Source organism: Muscardinus avellanarius, assembly GCF_963383645.1.
Source record: "Muscardinus avellanarius genome assembly, chromosome: X".
Classification (NCBI taxonomy): Eukaryota; Metazoa; Chordata; class Mammalia; order Rodentia; family Gliridae; genus Muscardinus; species Muscardinus avellanarius.
The window spans coordinates 98,138,688-98,161,788 of NC_137792.1; the positions used below are offsets into that span (position 1 = coordinate 98,138,688).

Here is a 23,101-nt window from a genome sequence, read left to right on the forward strand (position 1 = left end):
TGCCCTAAATACTCATAACTGGCATTCACGATCCCATAATCTAAATTTTTTATCATTACTTTTTTCTTTTACTTTTTTATATTGAATTACACAACAGCAAATCACTCAATCCCACATGTACAACTCAATTAATGTGCATATTACATCTGTCTACCAACCAGGTCAGGTATAAGATGTTTCCAGCATCCAGAAATGCCATCTTTTTTATTAACTTCATAGCATTAAGGCCAAAGATTGCTTCTGTGCCTCTCTCCCCACAGCCTCATTTCTTTCTGCTTTCATGATCTAAACTAAAACTGCAATCACTGGGATCAAATTCTGACATTTTTAAAAGGTCAACTCTTCCTTGGCCTCACTGGAGTGCTATGCTTTACCTTTGTCTCTTTGATTTTGACAGCAATCATTTGCTTCCTCTGTTGGATGATCTCTACCAACTCGTCACATTCTTCCATAAGTTTTGCCTCATGCATAGCAGTATTCACCTGCCAAAAGAGCCCAGAATATTACACAGTGATTGTTGCCTCTGTCTCCTGTTGGTTCTAAAAGGTTCGGACTGACAGCTAAACATGCAGAACTTCTTCCATACCTCCCTCGATAAGATCCACTCCTAGAAGAAGAGTAGAGATGATGATATTAATGATGCAAGGGCATTGAAGCACCACAGATAGGAAGGTCTCCAGGCCTCTGGCAGATCGTGATGGTTAATGGAAAGCTGGGCAAAAGGACAGATGAGATGGGGGCATGTTATTCCCACTGTGTGATTCCCTTTGATCCTGTACCCTTTCCTCCTGCTGTTCTTTTGGAAAGAGGATAAGGAGATTTATGTATGCAAAGAAAAGAAGATACTCCTCCACAGGCATCATAATATGAAGATAGCATTGCAAAACCATATTTCTATTGTCCTAACAAAAAATGTTTTCATTTCTTCTTGTTTCCTTCTAATTTAAAATATATGAATCTGCAGATATACTTTCACACTAAATATATGAATGTGTGGATATTTTCATATAGTTGGCATTATGTTTTACTAGTAATTCTCACCCTGGAGAAGACTTACTGTCCAGTACCAGAATATCTTTCCTATTTTGAGATTCTAACTACATCAAATTTCTCTACTGCAAAGTCAGGGTGGGATTGGGATAAAAAAAACACTGTTCTTCATTGTCTTTCCATGGATTAGTTTCTCCTTCTCCTCATCTCTCTTACTATTGATATGAGGTTGTACAGAGCCCCCATCATGGAAGCAGGGAATATTTGGGCTGCCAAAGGGAAAGAAAGAAAAAGAAAGTAATATATTTTGAGTCCTTTATAGATAAAATGTCAGGTAATTATCATTATAACTCTATAATATAGGAAACATTTTTATTCTCATTTCAGAGATGGGGAAACTGGGGCTCAGAAAATTTTAGTGACTTGCTCCAAATCACACAGCTAGCCAGAATTCAAACTGAGTTCTTTCAGGCAAAACTCCTAGGCTGGCTGGCTGGGCAGACAAAGATCAGTTTTGTTTCAGCAGCACACAGAGCAGTCACATATGAAAGCATAGTCATTTCAAGAGTCTATTCGAGGATTACTTGAGTAGAGCTCTAGAACGCTGAGGAATAGACAATGGGTTACTTGAGAGCATTAAACTCAAGGAGCTAGATGTGCTTCATTAGCAAGAAATGCATTTCTAATTGCTACCTTTCTTTAGAGGGGCTCTTCTACATATGCCAACCCCAGCAAAATATCTGTCCTTGGACCCTGCTGTCTCTTCACTCATCCTCTAAGATCTCTGCTGGAAAATTTTCTGTTTCTTATTTAACCAGAATACAACACATTTGCCAGTGAATGACAACCTCTTCTTTCTTTCTTTCCTTCTTTCTTTCCTTCTTTCCAGGGGGAATTCCAGCTACAACGAGAGATTCTACTTCTTTTGAGTGAACAATTTCACTCTGACCATTGTACTTTTTCTCAGACTTCTCTCCTTTCCCCTAAATTGGATTTATCGTTCCATGGCAGATATTTTACCATCTCAAGGAACTCCCACAAATCTGAGAATAAGATATTCAGCTAGTCCTCCCTCGGCCTTGTTTAGAGTACCTGGACATTTAGATACCTCCCATTTGTAGTTTTTTTTCTGGACCCCTGATGCTGTAGTACATGATGGGGAGGAACAAGATACATCTTCAGTTTCTGACAATGTTATCTCGTTTGTACTATCATCTTTCTTTATTCTGTCATCCATTTTTCTTTAGTCATTTCAGAATCCTGTTGTTAGCCTAGGATGCCATAAATTTTCACATCCCTGAGATTACTCTTTTACTTAGAAAGTCATGTCCTCATTTACTAAACAAACTTCTACTTATCTCTGAAGGTCTCACTCAATGATCACTGTTTCTGTGACTTTTTCTCATCTGTCATTTGAACAATCAATTTGTCTTATATTTATTTTTCTATAGCACTGTTTCTATAATTCAATTTACTTCCTCATAGTAGTTCTGTTAATCTGTGTTTCCCACTTTAACATGAGTTCTAGAGGCCAGGGGTTGTGTCTTATTGAACTTTCTCTACAGTATAGTGAAGGGCACGTGGTATATATCAAGTAAACATCTGTTGAACTGAAGGATGAAAAAAAGTATATTTCAATGTTTCCTAGACTAGTCTACTTAGTTACTTGAGTTATTCTAAACTCTGTACACTATTTCTAAAAGTAAACTTATGATTTCCTCTCCAAATCTGTTCTCCACCTCTGATTTACTGTTTGTCAAGGCTGTTATTATTGTTGCAGTTGTTTGGGTTCACTAAAACTGATTTTTATTTCCCCTCAACTCACATATAAATTCACAGCAGCTTCTCCTTTTTTAAAATCTCACTAAAGTTCTTCTGGTAAAATAAAATAGGCTGAGCCAAGGAATGAATAAATTGAGGCCCCTCATTGATCACCTGTTTGATATTTGTTTAGAGGGCACTGAAGATTGAACCTAGGGACATTCTACCTCTGAGCTACACCCCAGCCCTATTTATATTTTATTTGAAACAGGGTCTCAGTAAGTCACTGAAGACCTCACTAAGTTGCTGAGTCTATTCTCAACCTGGCCTCAAATCTGCTATCCTCCTATCCCAGCCTCCCAAGTACTGAGATTACAGGCTTTTGCCTGGCTCACAGCTGAGTTTTTAAAATAATACTTTTATTGGTGCTTTATTTAAATCATAATATAGTTCATAGTGATAGTGTCATACATACATGCACAGAGCACCTGGTGGTGACTTTTTTAGAATAGGATTGAGATGACTTGATGTAAGCAAATGGTAAGATTGACTGGCCTTAGAAATTTAGCAAGACCCTCAGCAACTTAGTGAAAACTTATTTCAAAATAAAGAATAAAAAATAGGACTGGGGATGTAGCTCAGAGGTTGAATTGATCCCAGGTTCAATCCCCAGTACTGCAAAAAATAAAATGTAGGTTGAAGTGTGAGAATTAGAATTGGAAGGGGGTTTGGACAGTCACATCAGGGGAGATAAAACAACCAGGCACAACTAGTAAATCAAAAGGTTAGCTGAGAGGCAACATCCCAAACTAAAGGGTAAAGCAGTGACATTAAAATCTTTCCATGTCAAAAAGCAGCCCAAAAGAGCACAGTCTTCCAGTACTTTCTGAAGAGAAAATACTCCAGGGAAAAACTGTCTTCATGATGTAAATAAAACAACTCAAACTACTTGGGAGGTGCTTGAAAGCCCTGGTGTTTTGTTTACAGTTTTGTTTGAAAATGTGATAAGGTATTCCACTTGCATGTTAACTCTCAGTGAAAAATAACTGGGTTGTCTCATTGGTTATTAACTATTCATAGAAGCTCTCGGCTCATTATTTGACCTTTGCTCTTTGTTTTGGGTTAGTGGATTTGACTAAACAGTTTTATGTCTCTGAAAAATCTATCATTCTTGAAAATACCTTTAGGACAATTTTGTGCAAATCCACTGACCTTGAGAAACCTTTTGGGGAGTAGTTTTAAATGTTTAGGAGTAAGAAAATCAGCCTCAGTCTTCTAAGGCCTAAGCACTAGGCACAAAAGCTTCCCTGCCAAGTCCCCAGGTCCTCTTCTGTGTGTTTTCTGTGCACTTTTACTTTCTTCAAAAGACAACAGGAGTTGGATTTGTACATTTCTTTCCAACTGTTCATTCTTCCCTATTTCCCAAAGTTCTTTCCTACCTCTCAGCCAAACAATTGACTGAAGAGTAAAACCTAGCGTTCTTGAATTTCCATCTTTCCCAAATACAAACACACAAGTTCCTTGTTGGAAGGATTTTACTGTTGATCACTGTAAAAAATAAATATATGGAAATTCATAAAAGCCACATATTGCAAAGACTTGAGAAATAGCAAAAAAGCTATTTTGACAATTGTTTCTATTATGTGTTGAATGTAAGCGGGTTAAACTTTTTTACCCTTAATTGATTTCAGAGATCTTGTTTCATAGTTTTGCAGGAGATCACTTATGTGCTCATTTTATAGGTCATTTATTCCTAGGTTTAAAAATGTATCAACCTTCCCTCTAACCCATAACCATGAGAAACTTCCCATTCATGCTTTCCCCTTTGCTCAATCATGCAGTAGTCCTGTAGAGTGCTGCACCAAGGTTAAGAAAGCACAGATTTCCTGATCACCGGGTGAGACAATATGCATGAAATGGCAGATGATTCCATATACCCAGAGTAGAATGCAGTTTGTTTTTATGGCAATATAACTCTCGGTTGGTTTTCCATCTCAGTGTTCTCTACTCTGCATAGTTAATGACAATCTAGTTTAATTTTTGCCAATCTAGTTTATTCCCAGAAATCTTACACTGTATCACAAATATATCTTATTCTTCTACCTAGAGGATTCTGAATTTCCAGCATTAAAGATTATTCAGAGAAGTCTCTATTTCAGCAAAAATTTATTGAATGCCTACCATTTCCAAGGTACCCTGTCTTGCTTCCTAAGTGGGATATAGTAATGAAAAGCACTCAGCTTTTTCCCTCAAGATGCTTACACTCTGTTAAAGAGAACTGAGTGTGAATACAAGTACTTATAATTTAAGGAATAGCAGGAAAATATAGTATAACACAAATGAAGCTTGATGAGAACACATATAATGAAAAAACCAATTATGCATGCATTTGGAAAAGGACAATCAGGGGAGCAGAGAATTTTTCCTGTAGCTGAACTGGTCTTGATGGATGAGCAAGACTTGAGCAGGCAAAAATGTGGTTTAAGGAAAGAGAAGTATAAACAGAGAGAATAATATGAGGTGTGAGCGAAATCACAGGCAGAATAGTAGAGAATGTGCTTGGGTCAAACAATCAGCCTGACACAAACATTGGAGGAAATATGGCTAGAAATAGAGGTTGCAGATATATTATGGGGAAGTGGGCTATCATTTTGAGTCTCTGAGAGTACCTGGATGAAATGCCAGGATCCTAGCATGGTAATTCCAGCAGGTTAAGCATTGTTGAGGACAAAGTGGATAGAGAGTGAAAGCACAGTACTCAGAGAAGCCGGAGAGCGGGGCAACCTTTCCATTGTCCTATCACACCTTCTCAAACTCCGTAACATCAAAGTTGGACTTCACTCAACATGCAGTTGCTTTCTGAGCAAGGGAAATGAGGAGAAGTGAGAGGTAAATTGGACATCTAATGAATTTTCAAGAAGTTGTTATGAAAAGATTTGTCATCTTACTGAGCTGCAAAAATTCATTACTTTTTAATAATAATGCCTCTCAGAAAATGCAATGTTTATGAAACAGACATTGCACTCACTCCGACTGCGTTAAATATAAGGTGCTAACCCAGATTGTACTTTAAGGGCATAGCGCACGCGCGCGCGCGCGCGCACACACACACACACACACACACACACACACACCACATATGACCATCTCCTCCAGCAATACAGCCCTGTTGTGTCAGAATGAATAAATAGAAGAGGAAAAAGAGTGTGTTTTATTCTTCTCTTTGTTTTAAAAACACTATATTTAAAAGATGTTTCTGCCAGCTTTACATAAAAATCACTAAATGTTGCAATAATTTATTTATTTATTTTTTAATTGGTGCATTGTAGTCATGTATCAATCACATTGGAGTACAAGACTTGAGAGGATATACAAGCACACATCATACAGTTAGCCCTCATCCAGCCCCCATCCCATTCTCTCCCCCTCTCTCGATCCCATGCTTGTTTAGTGATTAACTTTGATACATTTGTTTATGTACCTCCTGCATTTTAAAGAGGCTCCATCCTCCCCTATTCCATACCCTCTGATTGGTCACCTTAATTGATTCACTGTAGGGCCCTTTCTATAGCTCGATCTCTTCCTGTTGCCCCTTTCTTCCTAGTTTTGCTGATTAGGGGAAGCATCTGATTTATATTTTCTGTGATATTTCTCTGTGCATGCTGCATTGCAAGTACCGATCCCACTCTTGACGGCCCCAGTAGTGGCCTGGCTACTCGGTGGACTGATCCAGACCTCGCTGGCTCAAGCAGCGGCCTTGCCTCATGGGAGGCCCCAATTCTGGTCTCGCTGGCCCCGACACCAGCCTAACCCCTCAGCTGGTTCCGATCTGGGCCTCGGAGGCCCCAGTAGTGGCCTTGCCTCACTGCAGTCTCCTATGCTGGCCATTGGCCCCGGCACCGGCCTAACCCCTCAGCAGGCTCCGATCCCGGCCTCGGAGGTCCCAGCCCCAGCCTAGCCTCACGGCAGGCTCCGATCCCAGCCTCGCTGGCCCAAGCACTGGCCTAACCACTCGGCAGGCTCCAATTCCAGCCTCGGAGGCCCCAGCACCGGCCTTGCCTCCTGTCGGGCTCCGATGCCGGCCGTTGGTTCCGGCACCAGCCTAACCCCTCGGCAGTCTCCTATCCCGGCCTCGGAGGCCTCAGCACCGGGCTTGCCTCAGGGCAGGTTCCAATGCCGGCCGTTGGTTCCGGCACCAGCCTAAACCCTCGGCAGGCTCTTATCCTGGCCTCGGAGGCCCCAGCACCGGCCTTGCCTCACGGCAGGCTCCAATGCTGGCCGCTGGCCCTGGCATCAGCCTAACCCCTTGGAAGGCTCCGATCCCAGGCTCAGAGGCCCCAGTAGCAGCCTTGCCTCACGGCAGGCTCCGATGCCGGCCATTGGCCCCAGCACCAGCCTAACCCCTCAGCTGGCTCTTATCCTGGCCTCGGAGGCCCCAGAACTGGCCCTGCCTCATGGCAGGCTCCGATGCCGACCTCGCTGGCCCCAGCACCGGCCTAACCCCTTGGCAGGCTCCGATCCCAGCCTTGGAGGCCCCAGCACCAGCATTGCCTCACTGCAGGCTCCAATCCTGGCCTTGCTGGCCCCGGAACTGGCCTAAACCCTTGGAAGTCTCCAATCCTGGCCTCGGAGACCCCAGCACCGGACTTGCCTCACTGCAGGTTCCAATGATGGCCTCGCTGGCCCCAGCCCCAGTCTAACCCCTCGGCAGGCTCCGATCCGGCCTCGGAGGCCTCAGTAGCGGCCTTGCCTCACAGAAGGCTACGATGCCGGCTGCTGGTCCCGACACTGGCCTAACCCCTCGGCAGGCTCCGATCCCGGCCTCGGAGGCCTCAGCACCGGCCTTGCCTCACGGCAGGCTCCAATGCTGGCCATTGGCCCTGGCACCAGCCTAACCCCTCGGCAGGCTCTTATCCTGGCCTCGGAAGCCCCAGCACTGGCCTTGTCTCACGGCAGGCTCTGATGCTGGCCGCTGACCCCAGCATCAGCTTAACCCCTTGGCAGGCTCTGAACCCAGCCTCGGAGGCCCCAGTAGCAGCCTTGCCTCACAGCAGGCTCCAATGCCAGCCATTGGCCCCGGCACGAGCCTAACCCCTTGACTGGCTCTTATCCTGGCCTCAGAGGCACCAGCACCAGCATTGCCCCATGGCAGGCTCCGACGCCAGCCTCGCTGGCCCCAGCACCAGACTAACCCCTCGGCAGGCTCCGATCACGGCCTCAGAGGCCTCAGTAGCAGCCTTGCCTCATGGAAGGCTCCAATGCCGGCCACTAGCCCTGGCACCAGCCTAACCCCTCGGCAGGCTCTTATCCTGGCCTCGGAGGCCCCAGCACCGGCCTTGCCTCACAGCAAGCTCCGTTACCAGCCTCACTGGCCCCAACACCGGCCTAACCCTTTGGCAGGCTCCAATCCCAGCCTCAGAGGCCCCAGCACCGGCCTTGCCTCATGGCAAACTCCAATGCCAGCCTCGCTGGCCCCAGCACCAGCCTAACTCCTCGGCAGGCTCCAATCCTGGCCTCGGAGGCCTCAGTAGTGGCCTTGCCTCACGGAAGGCTCTGATGCCAGCCGCTGGCCCTGGTACTGACCTAACCCCTTGGCAGGCTCCAATCCAGGCCTCAGAGGCCCCAGCACCAGCCTTTCCTCACGGTGAGCTCCGATCCTGGCCTTGCTGGCCCTGGCACCAGCCTAACCCCTCGGCAGACTCCAATCCCGGTCTTGAAGGCACCAGCACCGCCTTGCCTCATGGCAGGCTCCGATCCCAGCCTCACTGGCCCCAACATCGGCCTAACCCCTCGGCAGGCTCCAATCTCGGCCTCTGAGGCCCCAGTAGTGGCCTTGCCAGGCAGCAGACTCCAATGTCAGCCATTGGCCCCGGCACCGGCCTAACCCCTCAGCAGGCTCCGATCACTGTTTCGAAGCTCCAGCACTGGCCTTGCCTCACTGCAGGCTCTGATCCCGGCCTTGCTGGCCCTGGCACCGGCCTAACCACTCGGCAGGCTCTGATCCTGACCTCACTGGCCCCAGCACTGGCCCAACCCCTCGGCAGGCTCCGATCCTGGCCTGGGAGGCTCCAGCACCGGCCTTGCCTCACAGCAGGCTCCAATCCCAGCTTTTCTGTGTCCATCACCATCCTCACCCCTCGGCAGGCTCCAATCCAAGCACCCTCTTTGCCCAACCAATTGTGTGAAGTTCTCGAGGGTGCGTGGTGGTAACATTCTGCCTCTGGGGTTATTATTTGAAAGGTTCCGGGTGTAATGCATCAGATTTCTGCCTTCCTTGAGTACTTGCCACTGCCACTGCCACTGCTTCCACCATTTCAAAACCTTCCCAGGCTCTTTTCCCACTCTGAATGTTGTCCAGTGTTCCTAAGCATGCATGACAGTAGCATTTGACATTTGGTGTAATTTCTCCAAAAAAATAACGTTGGTAGGATCTGATTTCTGCTTCTCCTGAATACAAGTCTCCACCGCCATCACAGAGACCACTTTCAACACTGCCTTTCTCCTTGGTCTCCGCTAAATTCTCTCCTTACAGGTGATGTCCAAGATTCTTAACAATATAGAGAAACAGCAGTCCTCCTTCACGGGGAATTTTTCCATAAGTTTTGTCTGCATCTCCAGTGTCCTGGCATCCTCCACGGCTTTCTTAACTCCTCTCCGATATTTTTTCTTTTTCTTTTTCTTTTCCTTTTTTTTTTTTAATAAGAGAAGACAGTATATGTGGTTTGAGGAGGTAGTGGTTTCAGGCACTCAGTAGTACTGTGACCCAGTCGGTTTCCGCATGGTTCCAGCGTGCTCCACACTACTCCACCTGGGGCCCAGAGTCCTGCGACACGGGCCCCAGCTGGCGTGATCCACGCGACCCCCGCCCGGGACCCAGGGTACTGTGCCCGGTTTCTCCAGGGGTCTGGAATGCTACGCACGGTCCGGCCCAGGGCCCAGAGTCCTGCGACCCTTGGCCCCGGCTGGCATGCCCAGCGTGACCCCTGCCCAGGACCCAGGGTACTGGGCCCGGTTTCTCCAGGGGTCTCTGCAATAATTTAATGGTTTTTATCTATTGCTTTAGATGTGAGAGAAGGTGGCCACTTAAAGGACTAAAGGATATGTAAAACTTAATAGGACTTTTAGTCCCTTGTACTAGAGTAATTACCACCTAGGAGGCATAAACAATAAATTGAGGCATATTTTAGCAGTCTATGACCTCAGCACCTAAGTTATTACTATTTTGGCAAGGGAGTGGGTAAGAGATTAGGAGGGTAGAAGTAGGTTGGGAATCAGCTGTTGAAATCAGAAAAGTCATGTGGATGGAGAGGTGGTGGCTAAGCCATCTCTAGCAGTGGAAGAATGCTGAATTGGACTCAGGACCTAATGCTGTAGATGGACTCAAGATAGTGACTGAGAGACAAGCTTTCTATCAGTTTATAAAACAAAGAAAACGTAATGGTTAACACGTTTCTAGTGTTCACTACATGCTAGCACTGTTCAAAGTGCTTCATATACTTTAAGTCATTTATTTATCTCATTAACCCTTTGACATAGGCATGACTATTGCTATTCCTATTCTATAGAAGAAACTAAGAAACATAGGTTATATAATGTGTCCAAGGTCATATAGCTAGCAAATATCATAGTCAGGATTTGCGACCAAGCAGTCTGGCTTGTGTCTAGTATTTTAATTATTTTTATGTGAAAAAGAGATAGAAATAAAGGTAAAAATTCAGGGAGGGGGCTCTGTTCACAAATATATGCTTCTTTTCTTCTTAGAATTTCCTCTGAAGATAATCATATTCTCTAAAGCTGACCATTGCAAATGTTTTGCGAATTTCCTTCCTGATTTGGGGGAAAATATGCTATAGAAATACATATAATGTAACATATTTAGAAAACACAAATAATGCACAAACATAGGCATTCACATACATATTCCGTGCTTATTTTAGCCTAACCTCACTAATAAAAATATTGAAGATAGAGAGTAAGGATAATTTGCTCCACATACATGCCTTAGGAATGACTCTTGCCATGTGACAATTCTGTATTATTTTTGGAGTCTTCAGGGATCAGACCAACAAGCCTTTATAATCTTCTGATTAGTTACTATCTCCCCCATATTCTCTTTTCATACAAGGTAAGGGCTTTAAATACGGAAGGAAAAAATGATAAAGATTTAAGCTGTGTGCATCTATTTTAAGTATATAGTTATGAATTCTATACAAATGGTGCAGAAACTTTCTTTTTATATCTTTAGAACTACAGAATTGCTATATTTGAAAAATATGGGGAAAATAATAGATTAATAAATCTTCACTTTATAGAAATATGAGGCCTAGACAATGAAGGTTTTTTCCCAACACTATATGACAAAAAGTGACAGAGTCAAGTCTAGAGCCATATTTTTTTACTCCCTACCCAGCGTTCTTCCTACTCTATTGCTTAGTCTGTGAAGCATAGTGCTTGCTTATAAATTCCTCTTAAGACTCAACTCTGTAGCTCTCACCTCTGTGTATTTACCCCAGAAATATGAACATTTATGTTTGCACACACACATACTTACATGAAAAATCATAACAGCCTTATTTGTATTAGCCAAAAACTGAAAATAAACAAACTATTCTTTTTTGGGGAGAAGGACAAATAAACTGTGGAACATACCTATAATGAGATATTATTCAACAATAAAAACAATAACTCTATTTATATCCCTCATATTTCTATCTATAAAATGAATGGGTAGAAAACCATTATTTTTATCTTTTCCCATCTAATTATTCCATGGTTCCAAAGATATAGAAAGGAAGTTTTTTCCTCAATTTACATAAAATTTATAGCTATATAAATAAAATACCAGATTAAAAAACACCTAGTGATTGAAGCTGAATGCATCGCAGGGCATTATAATGAACAATACAACAAATCACAATATTTTACATACCATATTATTCCATTTACATAACATCCTAGAAATGACAAAACTGGGGATGGAGAACAGATTGAGGGCTTCAAAGAAGGCACGTGTGGCTATGAAGAGGTAGCACAAATGAATATAGGGGATGATGAAGTGATACTGTCTTTATTACAGTGATGATTACAAAAATATATACATGTGACAAAATTAATAGAAGTATGAAAATACACACACACACACACACAAGTTGAGTGCATGTAGAAACAGATGAAAATTGATCAAGTAAGGAGTTTATGCAATAGATTATTTTTACCAGTGACAATTTCCTGGTTCTGATAGCCAAGTGGCCATGTAAGATGTTAATGCTAGGTGAGGTTAGGTAAATGGTATATGGGGATTTTGTTTTATTTCTTTTTTCTTTCTTTCTTTCTTTTTTTTTTTTTTTTTGGTGGTACTGGGGTTCCTGGAAGCCCTTATACCTCTGGGCTACACTCCCAGACCTATTTTTACATTTTTTTTTATTTGGAAACAGGGTCTCCTAAGCCAGCGCGCGTGGCTGGCTTCGAACCTGCGCGATCCTCCTGTCTCTGCCTCCCAAGCGTGGGGATTACAAGCGTGCGCCACCACGCCCGGCAAGGATTTTGTTTTATTTCTATAACTTTCACATGAGATTGAACTAAGTTCAAAATAAAAATCTGAAGAAAGAAAGAAAACTATCTAGAATTCTCATGTTTTCAGAGGTCTAGTGAACCAACACGTCTGTAGTTTTTTGAAATTTAAGGCGATATGGTTTCAGATCTTTGCATATATTTGATAAAAGACTCCTATCCAGCCGGGCGTGGTGGCACATGTTTGTAATCCCAGAGCTTGGGAGGCTGAGACAGGAGTATCACACAGGTTAGAAGCTAGCCTCAGTTACTTAGTGAGGCTCTCAGCAACTTAGTGAGAACCTGCTTCCAAATAAATTATAAAATAGGTCTGGGAGTATAGCCAGAGGTAGAAAGCCCTTGGGTTTCACACCCCAGTACCACAAAAAATAAAAAAAAAATTTCATCTCAAATCCTTTCTCCCCTACTCTACCTTCTCCTCATATGTACTTGCTCTGCAACTTGGTTCATTTTTATAACACTTATAACCTTTAATAAGAATATTTTAATTATGCATCTCCCTGCATTAGAATGCAAGTTTCTTAAAGTTAAAAATTTTGTTCTTGCTCACTACTATATCCTCACACAAAAAAATAGCGGTTGGCATATCATAGGTACTCTATAAATATTTGTTGAATAAATTAATATGAATTTTTGCAACTTGAAATAATGGTTTAATGGAAAAATGTATGCAGTTGACCCTCCATATCCATAGGTTTCATATCTGTGGATTTAATCATCCTCAGATTGAAAATATTTGGAAAAAGGTATTATATCTCTACTGAACACATACAGGCTTTTGTCATTATTCTCTAGACAATATAGTGTAACAACTATTTACATAGCATTTACACTGTGTTAAGTATTAAATATAACTTAGAAGTGTTTAAAGTATATGAAAAATTTTAAGTAGGTTGTATGCAAATACTGTAGTATTTTATATGAACATCTGTAGATTTTGGTATCTAATTGGGATCCTGAAACTAATTCCCCATGGATACTGTGGAACAACTGCACTACATTATATTTTTTCATTATGTGAGACAAATTTCTCTTACATTTTTAACACAATTACTCAAATTTATTTTCTTTAATTGGTTGTGTCATTTTAATAGTGTTTTCTAAATTGTGAAAAAAGAGATGTTAGAATAACATCTAGGTCCTAGGAGACCACATATTCTGGAATATTTCCTTTCCTAACATTAAAATAAAGAAAAATTGCCTTTCTTAGGTAATTGCCATCTTTCCATCCAACTTTCTTAGGTAATTGGTATCTTTGCAAAGCATAAAAATTTATTTACAATAGCCAACCACCAGAGGGTACTGTTTACTCAATTATCCTGTCTCAGTATACATTGTGTACCAAGCCATGTGCTGGGTATAAAAACAATGGATAAGACATAGCACCCACTTTTAGAGTTTAAGCTAGTGGAGAGACAAATTGGTACATAGAAATGCTAAGATCAAAGTATACATAGGGTGCTATGGACAAAGAGAGGAGGTGTACCTGAATTAGATGAGGGAGGCATGAGGCATGTATGATTGCTTCCTGGAAGAGAGATAACACCTGAATTGAGTCTTACAGGAAAAACAGTAACTAGCCAGAAGAAAAGAGAGAGAGAGAGAGAGAGAGAGAGAGAGAGAGAGTGAGTGTATAAGTTGTCTGAAGACAAATACCACATCCATCACTGTGTTCCCAATTTCTGGCCCAAGGCAGAAATATGCTTAAGTAATAAAGTGTAACATGCAGGTGGTAAAAGAATATGTTGGTGAGGTAAGCAGAGTCCAGATAACAATGGGTCTTATACACTTTTGTTTTTAGTGCTGGAGATTGAATCCTGGAGGATTCTATTCTACCATTGAGATACACCTCCGCCCTATTTTTATTCTTTATTTTTGAAACAGGATCTCACTAAGTTGTAGAAAAACTCACTAAGTTGCTGAAGTTGGCCATGAACCTGTGATCCTCCTGTCTTGGCCTCCTCAGTACTGGATTACAAGTGTGTGCCACCTGGACCACATAAACTTTTATTTTAAAGGTTATGGGGAACTACTGAAAGGAGTTTGTGAAAGGAGAGTGAAAGATAGGGTCTTGCATTTTAGGAAGCTCATTTCCATGGCAACATGGAAAATGAAATGGTAGAAGTCACAGGATGGGTTAGAGAGAATATTTAAGAACTACAGTTTCCAAAATGAAATTAGCATGACAATGGCCACTGCCTTCAGGAAGCTTATAATCCCATGAAGGAAATAACTAGTAATCAAGAAATTCCAATACAGTACCTAGTGGGTGAAAGAACTGGTACTAGAACCCATGTTTCCTAATTCCTAACACAGGGTTTTATCATATCTATCTTTTTCACTGTCTTTCCCAACCATGGAATTATGGAAGAGGAGGAAATAAGGCAAGCCAGTAAAAGTTTACATCTTCTTAACCTCAGACTGGACTTGGGGAAAATTTAGCCCCTCTTGACATCCAAGTTTGACATAAGCACTCCTCCCCATGACCTTTGCTTCAAGAAGATAGATTCAGCAAGCCGAGACTCCCTATATGCATACAGATCTACGAGTCTCTACTGTGATGGCCAGGGAAATTCAAAATCAGAAAGCTAAAGTCAGGAAGGACACTATTTTTTTTTGGTGGTACTGGGGGTGGAACCCAGAGGTTTTCTACCTCCGGGCTATACTCCCAGACCCATTTTATATTTTATTTGGAAACAGGGTCTCACTAAGTTGCTGAGAGCCTCACTAAGTAGCTGAGGCTGGCTTCAAACCTGTGCGATCCTCCTGTCTCAGCCTCCCAAGCGCGGGGATTACAAACATACACCACCACACCTGGCAGGAAGGACACTTTTTTGAGAAAGAAGTCATTATTTCTGAGACAGAGGACCTTGGCTAACAAAAAGAAAAAAAACACTAGTTTCATATTCAGAAAAGGCAGATGGTCGCCAGAAGAAGTAAGCACCCAAGTAGAAGAGTGAAAACAGCTGAGGGATAGCCTGTATTGCTTCTAAGCTGCAGAGATGGGGTGGAGGGTAGAGGGAAAAGAGAAGTACTAGGCAAGAGTTCCAAGGAAAAGAACCTGAGGAATTCTATATGACACCCCCAGTGTGATAGGAAGCCTTAGAATAATCCCCAACTTTGTGACTACATTCACATACGCCATGAAGATATATTTCCACAGTTCGCAATTACCTAGTTTGTCAGGAAAAGACTAAGCTGTTTCTATGGAACATAGCCCAAGAGGGTGAAGGGGTCCTGACTACAGTACTTGAACAGGTTATCTTTCTGGAGATGGAAATGGGGATGAGAAAGAAAGATAGAAACAGATACAGACAAGAGATGAGAGAGAGAGAGAGAGAGAGAGAGAGAGAGAGAGAGAGAGAGAGAGAGAGGACGAAGAAGAAGAAGAAGGAGAAGGAGAAGGAGAAGGAGAAGGAGAAGGAGAAAAGAGAAGAGGAGAGCAAGGGCTCTAAAGACAAATTCCCTAAAGATAGGTTCAAGGAGGAAGACTACCCAGAAACATGAGGTGAAGGTGTATCTTAATGAACCAAAATTGAATTAAAGTTAAATTAAATTAAAATTGGAAATAATTAAAAGGACAAGTTTGGCACTAAACAACTACCCCAGGTTAGCCTCCTCATTCTGCTGCTCACCAAAAGCTTATCTGGCTTGGGATAAATTATCTCAGTTTCCTCTTTTATAAATGAGGATAATCCTAATACCTGGCCTCACATGATCTTGTACATAATTAAATAACATATATAAAGCACCTTGTGCCTTTTTTGATATGATAGTTGGTTATATGATAGTTGATCTATGATAGTTGGTTGAGTAATTGTATTTTGATTTTTGGTGTTGTATCACTACTACCATTATAACTATAACAACAACATACTACTACTACTATAACTCTAACTCCTATTGTTATAACCACTAATTAGATATTCTGGGGTTTTCTGCATAATCAACAAGCAAGAATTATGTTATTATCTGGTTTACTTTTATTCATTTTCTGAATATAGCCTGCTTTGCTTTCTGGAACATTCTGGGTCACAATTTGTTCTTCCATAAGATTGCCATATCCCTTATCTTACACTTCCTTCCACATCTTATTCTTCCTTCTACCTCTACACTGCTGGACAGGGCTAGCCCTACATCTGAAGGCAAGATAGTCTCTTCCTACCAGAATACACACTACCAACTACTCTTCATTCAGAACAGAAGGTCAATGCCAGAAGGGAGGTCAGCTGCTAATTCCTGACAAAACACTGATTATATTTCACATCATTGGCTAGGAAGGAATTTAGCTAGCCTGAGCTTGTTTTTCTGCTCTGGCCTCCCCCATAATTAACACAATCCCCCAGGCTCAGAGCCCAAAAGATAATAGCTTGAGTCTAGAAGAAATAGGTGTGTAAGGAAGAAAGATATCTAACACATTCCCTCACTTATAAAAATATAATACTATAATTACATTCCATTTCAGCCATCTCTATGGTGCTCCCTGAGGGACAGGACTCTGTTCTATACTCTGAGCCCCAAGCAGAGTACAGCTTTATGCACTGAAGTCTTATTAAAAACACTGGTTAATGCTTTGATGAATATACATCTTCTCACATTCAGTCTCTGTCTATATAGCAGGGACTACATCTATTAGTCTACTTGTGTTTGGGGACAGGTGAAAGGTAGTTGTCAAAAAAAAAATCAACCCGAGGTTGAGTTTCCAAGATGGCGACGGAGAGACACAGCGTTCCTCACTAGCTGAAGCAAATTAAGTTCAACTACTGAGACAGAAGTGTCTTAATAAAGAAAAATTAAACGTACGATCCAAAACAGACTTGGGAAGTATGGCAGAAAAAATCCAGCAACTGAACTGCAAGATTCACCACAACACACAAAGAAAGCAGATAGTGAACTGAAGACTCGGCGGCCGGCGGAGTGCAGGCACAGGCGCAGTTGCCCTCAGCGCCACTGGCCCAAAAGGGACTTTTGGGTCTTTAATATTCCCAGAGAAGCTCTAAAGTCTGAGAGTGACCAGAGAGTTCCAATACCTGAAGTTGCTAGCAAACTGGAGCTCCTGAGCCGCACTGTTCACCCAACAAAGGCGGCCCCGCAGACACGTCCGGAGATCGGCAGGGATCGGGAAGTGGACCTGCTCACCACGGGAGCAAAAAGTCAGCAGAATATGGGAGAGCTGCCAGAGCTTCAGAGCCACAGATTGGACTGCCAGCGCGAATTCAGAGGAGCCACGGATCAGGTGAGCACACAGTGAGTACGATATATATGAGTGCCAGTGTGCGCAGAGTGGGCCAATTCAACTCTGGGACCAAAGAAGAGGGCTGAAAGTGCGATACCTACACAGAACCACAAGGGGCCACTCAAAGAAAATACAAGATTCATCATATATCAGCAACATAGTAGGACTGTATCTCTCTTTTTCTTTTTTTTTTACTATTTTTCTATCCTTTTATATTTTATTTTTTACTATTGCGGTTTAGTATTGTTTGTTTTACTTTTTGGATCTTTGGGTTTGTTTTGGTTTTTGGTTTTCTGGGGGGATAAGTTTTTTTTTTTTTTTCTGGGGGGATAAGTCTTTTCTAAAGTCCTAATACAAAGACTGGGCTAAAAATAATACCCACTAATGATGGGAAGACAGCAGAAAAGCAGACCTGAGAAATTTGAAAATATGAGAACTAGGAATAATGGAGAAATGACAGAAATCACAAATACTGACCTACAAGAAATGCAAGAAGGGGAGTTCCGAATCTTGATCTACAATATGATGAAAGGATTTAAAACAAGTTTAGTGGAGATGAAAGGTGAGTTAGAAATACTTAAAAAAGAATCAGAAAGAGGTTTGGAATGAAATGAAAGAGTCAATAAATGAAATGAAGTCAGCAAAAGGAAGAAATTCTGGAAGATTAGAGGAAATGAAAAGTAGAATATCACTGTTAGAAGACAGTTCATCCAACACCGAAAACACAGTCAATAGTATGCAGAAGTCATTACAGCAACAAAACCTAAACATACAACAAATTTGGGACAACATGAAATGCCTTAACTTATGGATAAAAGGCATTGAAGAAGGGATAGAGGTACACCAGGGGCATCTGTAATCTCTTCACAGAAATATTTTCGGAGAATTTCCCAAACATGGAACGAGAAATCTTCATGTTCAAGAGACATACAGAACACCATTAAGACAAGATCAAAGAAAAACCTCCCCACGCAACATAATAGTCAAAATGACTAACATAGAGGCCAAGGAAAAGATCTTAAAAGCAGTGAGAACAAAAGGTCGGGTGACATACAGAGGCAAAACAATAAGAATCACCCCAGACTATACAACCCAGATCATGAATGCCAGGAGAGACTGGTATGACGTGATCCAGACCTTGGAAGAAAATAACTTCCAACCGAAGCTGCTCTATCCAGCAAAACTACTATTCAAAGTCAACGGCAAAATAAAAGTGTTTCAAGATAAACAAAATCTCAAAAAATTTATGAATTCAAAGCCAACACTAGAAAAAATACTTAAAGAAATAAACCATAAAGAAGAAAAAAGAAGCAGACTTCAGAACCAGAGAAGAGAGGAAAGTGATCAGAGGGGCTTCTAAGTAAGGAAGATAGAGAAAACTACCAGATGACAGAACACAAAATGACAGAAAACAAAAATCATATTTCAATAATAACTCTTAATGTCAGAGGACTTAACTCACCAATCAAAAGACATAGATTGGCATTGTGGATCAAAAAACATAACCCAAATATATGCTGTTTGCAAGAAACTCACCTAACAGCCAAAGACACTCACAGACTGAAAGTGAAAGGATGGAAAAAGATACACCATGCTACTGGAGAACAAAAAAGGGCAGGGGTAGCAATCCTGATATCCAACAAAACAGACTTTATTTATTTTTTTTTTTTGGCGGTACTGGGGTTCCTGGAAGTGGTACTAGGGTTCCTGGAAGCCCTTCCACCTCCAAGCTACACTCCCAGACCTGTTTTTACATTTTTATTTGGAAACAGGGTCTCCTAAGCCAACGCACGCGACTGGCTTCGAACCTGGGCGATCCTCCTGTCTCTGCCTCCCAAGTGCGGGGATTACAAGCATGCGCCACCATGCCTGGCCAAAACAGACTTTAAACTAAGACGCATCAGAAGAGAAAAATCAGGGCACTTCCTTTTATTAAAAGGAACAATACACCAAGATGATGTAATGATAGTAAACACTTATGTTCCAAATGTGAATGCAGCCATGTTTGTAAAACAAACCCTTCAGGACATCAGATCTCAAATAGTCCCAAATACAATAATTCTGGGAGACTTCAATACGCCTCTCACACCACTGGATCGATCTTCAAGGCAAAAGTTGAGTAAATACTCTTTAGAACTAAAAAAAAAAACTATAAACCAAATGGACCTAATAGACATATACAGAACATTTCATCCAGAAACTACAGAATACACATTCTTCTCATCAGCCCATGAAACGTTCTCCAAAATAGATCACATCCTGGTACAAAAAGCAAGCACCAGCAAATTCAAAAGATGTAATATAATTCCTTGCATCTTTTCAGACCATAATGCAATTAAAGTAGAAATCAACAACAGGAAACTCAAAAGAAACTATGCAAATACGTGGAGACTGAATGATAGACTATTGAATGATGAATGGGTAAGAGCAGAAATTAGGGAAGAAATAAAGAAATTTTTGGAAATAAATGAAAACAGAGACACAACTTACCAAAATCTCTGTGTCACTATGAAGGCAGTATTAAGAGGAAAGTTCATTGCATTGAGTGCCCACATAAGAAGGACTCAGAATCACCAAGTTCAGGCCCTATTGGCACAACTCAAGGACCTAGAAAGACTGCAACAGTCCAACCCCAAAGCCAGCAGAAGACAGGAAATTATTAAAATTTGAACAGAAATAAATGAAATAGAGAACAAAAAAAAACAATTCAAAGAACAAACAAAACAAAAAGCTGGTTCTTTGAAAAGGTTAATAGAATTGATAAACCCCTGGCCAACCTAACCAAAAGAAAAAGAGAATCAATGCAAATTACTAAAATCAGAAATGAAAAAGGAGACATCACCACAGATAGTGAAGAAATTCAAAGGATTATCAGAAACTACTTTAAAAATTTATACTCCAATAGACAAAAAAACATGGAAGAATCGATAGATTCCTAAACACAGTTAACCTACCTAAACTGAACCAAGAGGACATAGCAAGCCTAAACCAACCAATAGCAAACAGTGAAATAGAAATGTCAATAAAAATTCTTCCATCAAAGAAAAGCCCAGGCCCAGATGGGTTTCCAGCTGAATTCTACAAAGCCTTCAGTAAAAAACTAATACCAATACTTCATAACTTATTCCATGAAATTGAAAGAGAAGGAACTCTCCCAAATTCCTTCTACGAGGCCAGTATCACATTAATCCCCAAACCAAATAAAGAAAGGAAAACTACGCACCAATATCTTTAATGAACATAGATGCAAAAATTCTAAACAAAATACTAGCCATACACATTCAAAACCATATCAAGGGAATAATATACCATGACCAAGTTGGTTTCATCCCGGAAAAACAAGGTTGGTTCAACATACGCAAATCAATACATGTCATCCACCACATTAAATAGAATCAAGAATAAAAACCACATCATCATAGCAATAGATGCTGAAAAAGCCTTCGACAAAATCCAACACCCATTCATGTTAAAAACACTACAGAAAATTGGAATAAAAGGAACATACCTCAACATCATTAAGGCAATATACAACAAACCCAAAGCCAACATTATACTGAATGGGGAAAAACATCAAGAATTTCCCCTAAAATCAGGAACAAGACAAGGATGTACACTATTACCACTCCTCTTCAGTATAGTCCTTGAGACTCTTGCCACAGCAATAAGACAAGAGAAGGAAATCAAAGGAATTCAAATAGGAAGAGAGGAATTAAAATTATCCTTATTTGCAGATGACATGATCCTTTACTTAGAAGACCCTAAGAACTCAACCAAAAGACTTCTGGAGATAATTAACAAATTTCAGCAAAGTTGCAGGATACAAAATCAACCTAAAGAAATCAGAGGCTTTTCTTTATACCAACAATGAATCCACAATGAAAGAAATAAAACAATCAATTCCATTCACTATAACCTCAAAACCAATAAAATACCTAGGAATAAACCTAACCCAAAGTGTAAAAGACCTCTACAACAAAAACTATAAAACATTAAAGAAAGAAATTGAAGAAGACCTTGGAAGATGGAAAGACCTCCCGTGTTCGTGGATAGGCAGAATAAATATCATCAAAATGGCCATTCTGCCAAAAATGATTTATAGATTCAATGCAGTTCCAATTAAAATACCAACTACATTCTTCACAGACCTAGAAAAAACAATCATGAACTTTATATGGAGAAAGAAAAGACCCAGAATAGCCAAAGCAATTCTCAGCAACAAGAATCATGCAGGAGGCATCACAATCCCAGACTTCAAACTATACTATAGATCAGTAGTAGTAAAAACAGCATGGTACTGGCACAATAACAGGTACACTGACCAGTGGAACAGAATAGAAGATACAGAAACAAATCCACATACCTACAGTCAATTAAACTTTGACAAAGGGGCCAAACTCATATGCTGGAGAAAAGACAGCCTTTTCAACAAATGGTGCTAGGAGAACTGGCTATCCATTTGTAGAAAGATGGAACTGAACCCCTATATCTCACCATACACATGAATCAACTCGAGATGGATCAAAGACTTAGAAATCAGACCAGAGACTGTGAAGTTATTAGAAGGAGAACATAGGCTCATCACTACAACATATAGGCACAGGCAGTAGCTTTCTCAACAAAACCTCCAAAGCTCAGGAAATTAAAGCAAGAATCAACAAGTGGGATAGGATCAAACTAAAAAGCTTCTTCTCATCAAAGGAAACCATCAAGAACCTAAAGAGGAAGCCTACAGAATGGGAGAAGATCTTTACTAGTCACCACTCCGATAGGGGGCTAATATCCAGAATATACAAAGAGCTCAAAAGACTCTGCACTAGCAAAACAAACAACCCAATCAAGAAATGGGAAATCGAATTGAATAGACACTTTACAAAGGAAGAGATACAAATGGCCAATAGATTCATGAAAAGATGTTCTTCATCATTAGCCATCAGGGAGATGCAAATCAAAATTACACTGAGATTCCATCTAACCCCAGTCAGATTGACAAGCATAAAGAAACCAAAAAATAATAAATGCTGGCGAGGATGTGGGGAAAGAGGAACTCTTTTACATTGTTGGTGGGAGTGCAAACTAGTTCAGTCACTATGGAGATCTGTGTGGAGATTCTTTAGAAAACTTGGAATATATCCACCAAACGATCCAGCTTTACCGCTCCTGGATATTTTTCCAAAGGGGTTGAAAACAGAGAACTACAGCAACATATGCATACCTATGTTCATAGCAGCACAATTTGTAATAGCCAAAATTTGGAAACAACCTAGGCCCCCATCAACAGACGAATGGTTTGCAAAGTTATGGGAAATACACACAATGGAATTCTATTCAGCTATAAAGAAGAACAAAATCACGTCATTCGTAAGAAGATGGAAAGGGCTGGAAAGCATTATGTTAAGTGAGATCTGCCAAACACAGAAAGAGAAGGGACATATGTTTCCTCTAATATCCCCAAACGAGTGAGCATTGGGGATACCAGAGGGACTCCAGATAATGGAAGGGAAATCTCAGCAAAGTCTGAATGGAAAACTAAGAGAGGAAGGA

The 23,101-nt window shown here is 41.1% G+C and overlaps 1 protein-coding gene across 3 annotated transcripts in view; it reads right to left on the minus strand.

The window, feature by feature from the left end:
* MID2 (midline 2) overlaps positions 1 to 23,101 on the minus strand; it is a gene marked incomplete at its 3' end in the record, with an annotated part of 523,130 nt that overhangs the window by 26,171 nt on the left and 473,858 nt on the right. For all 3 annotated transcript variants that reach the window (XM_080718702.1, XM_080718701.1, XM_080718703.1), the window contains one exon: positions 375 to 482. In XM_080718702.1, the coding sequence (XP_080574828.1) occupies positions 375 to 482 (108 nt within the window). The remainder of the gene's footprint in view (positions 1 to 374; positions 483 to 23,101) is intronic.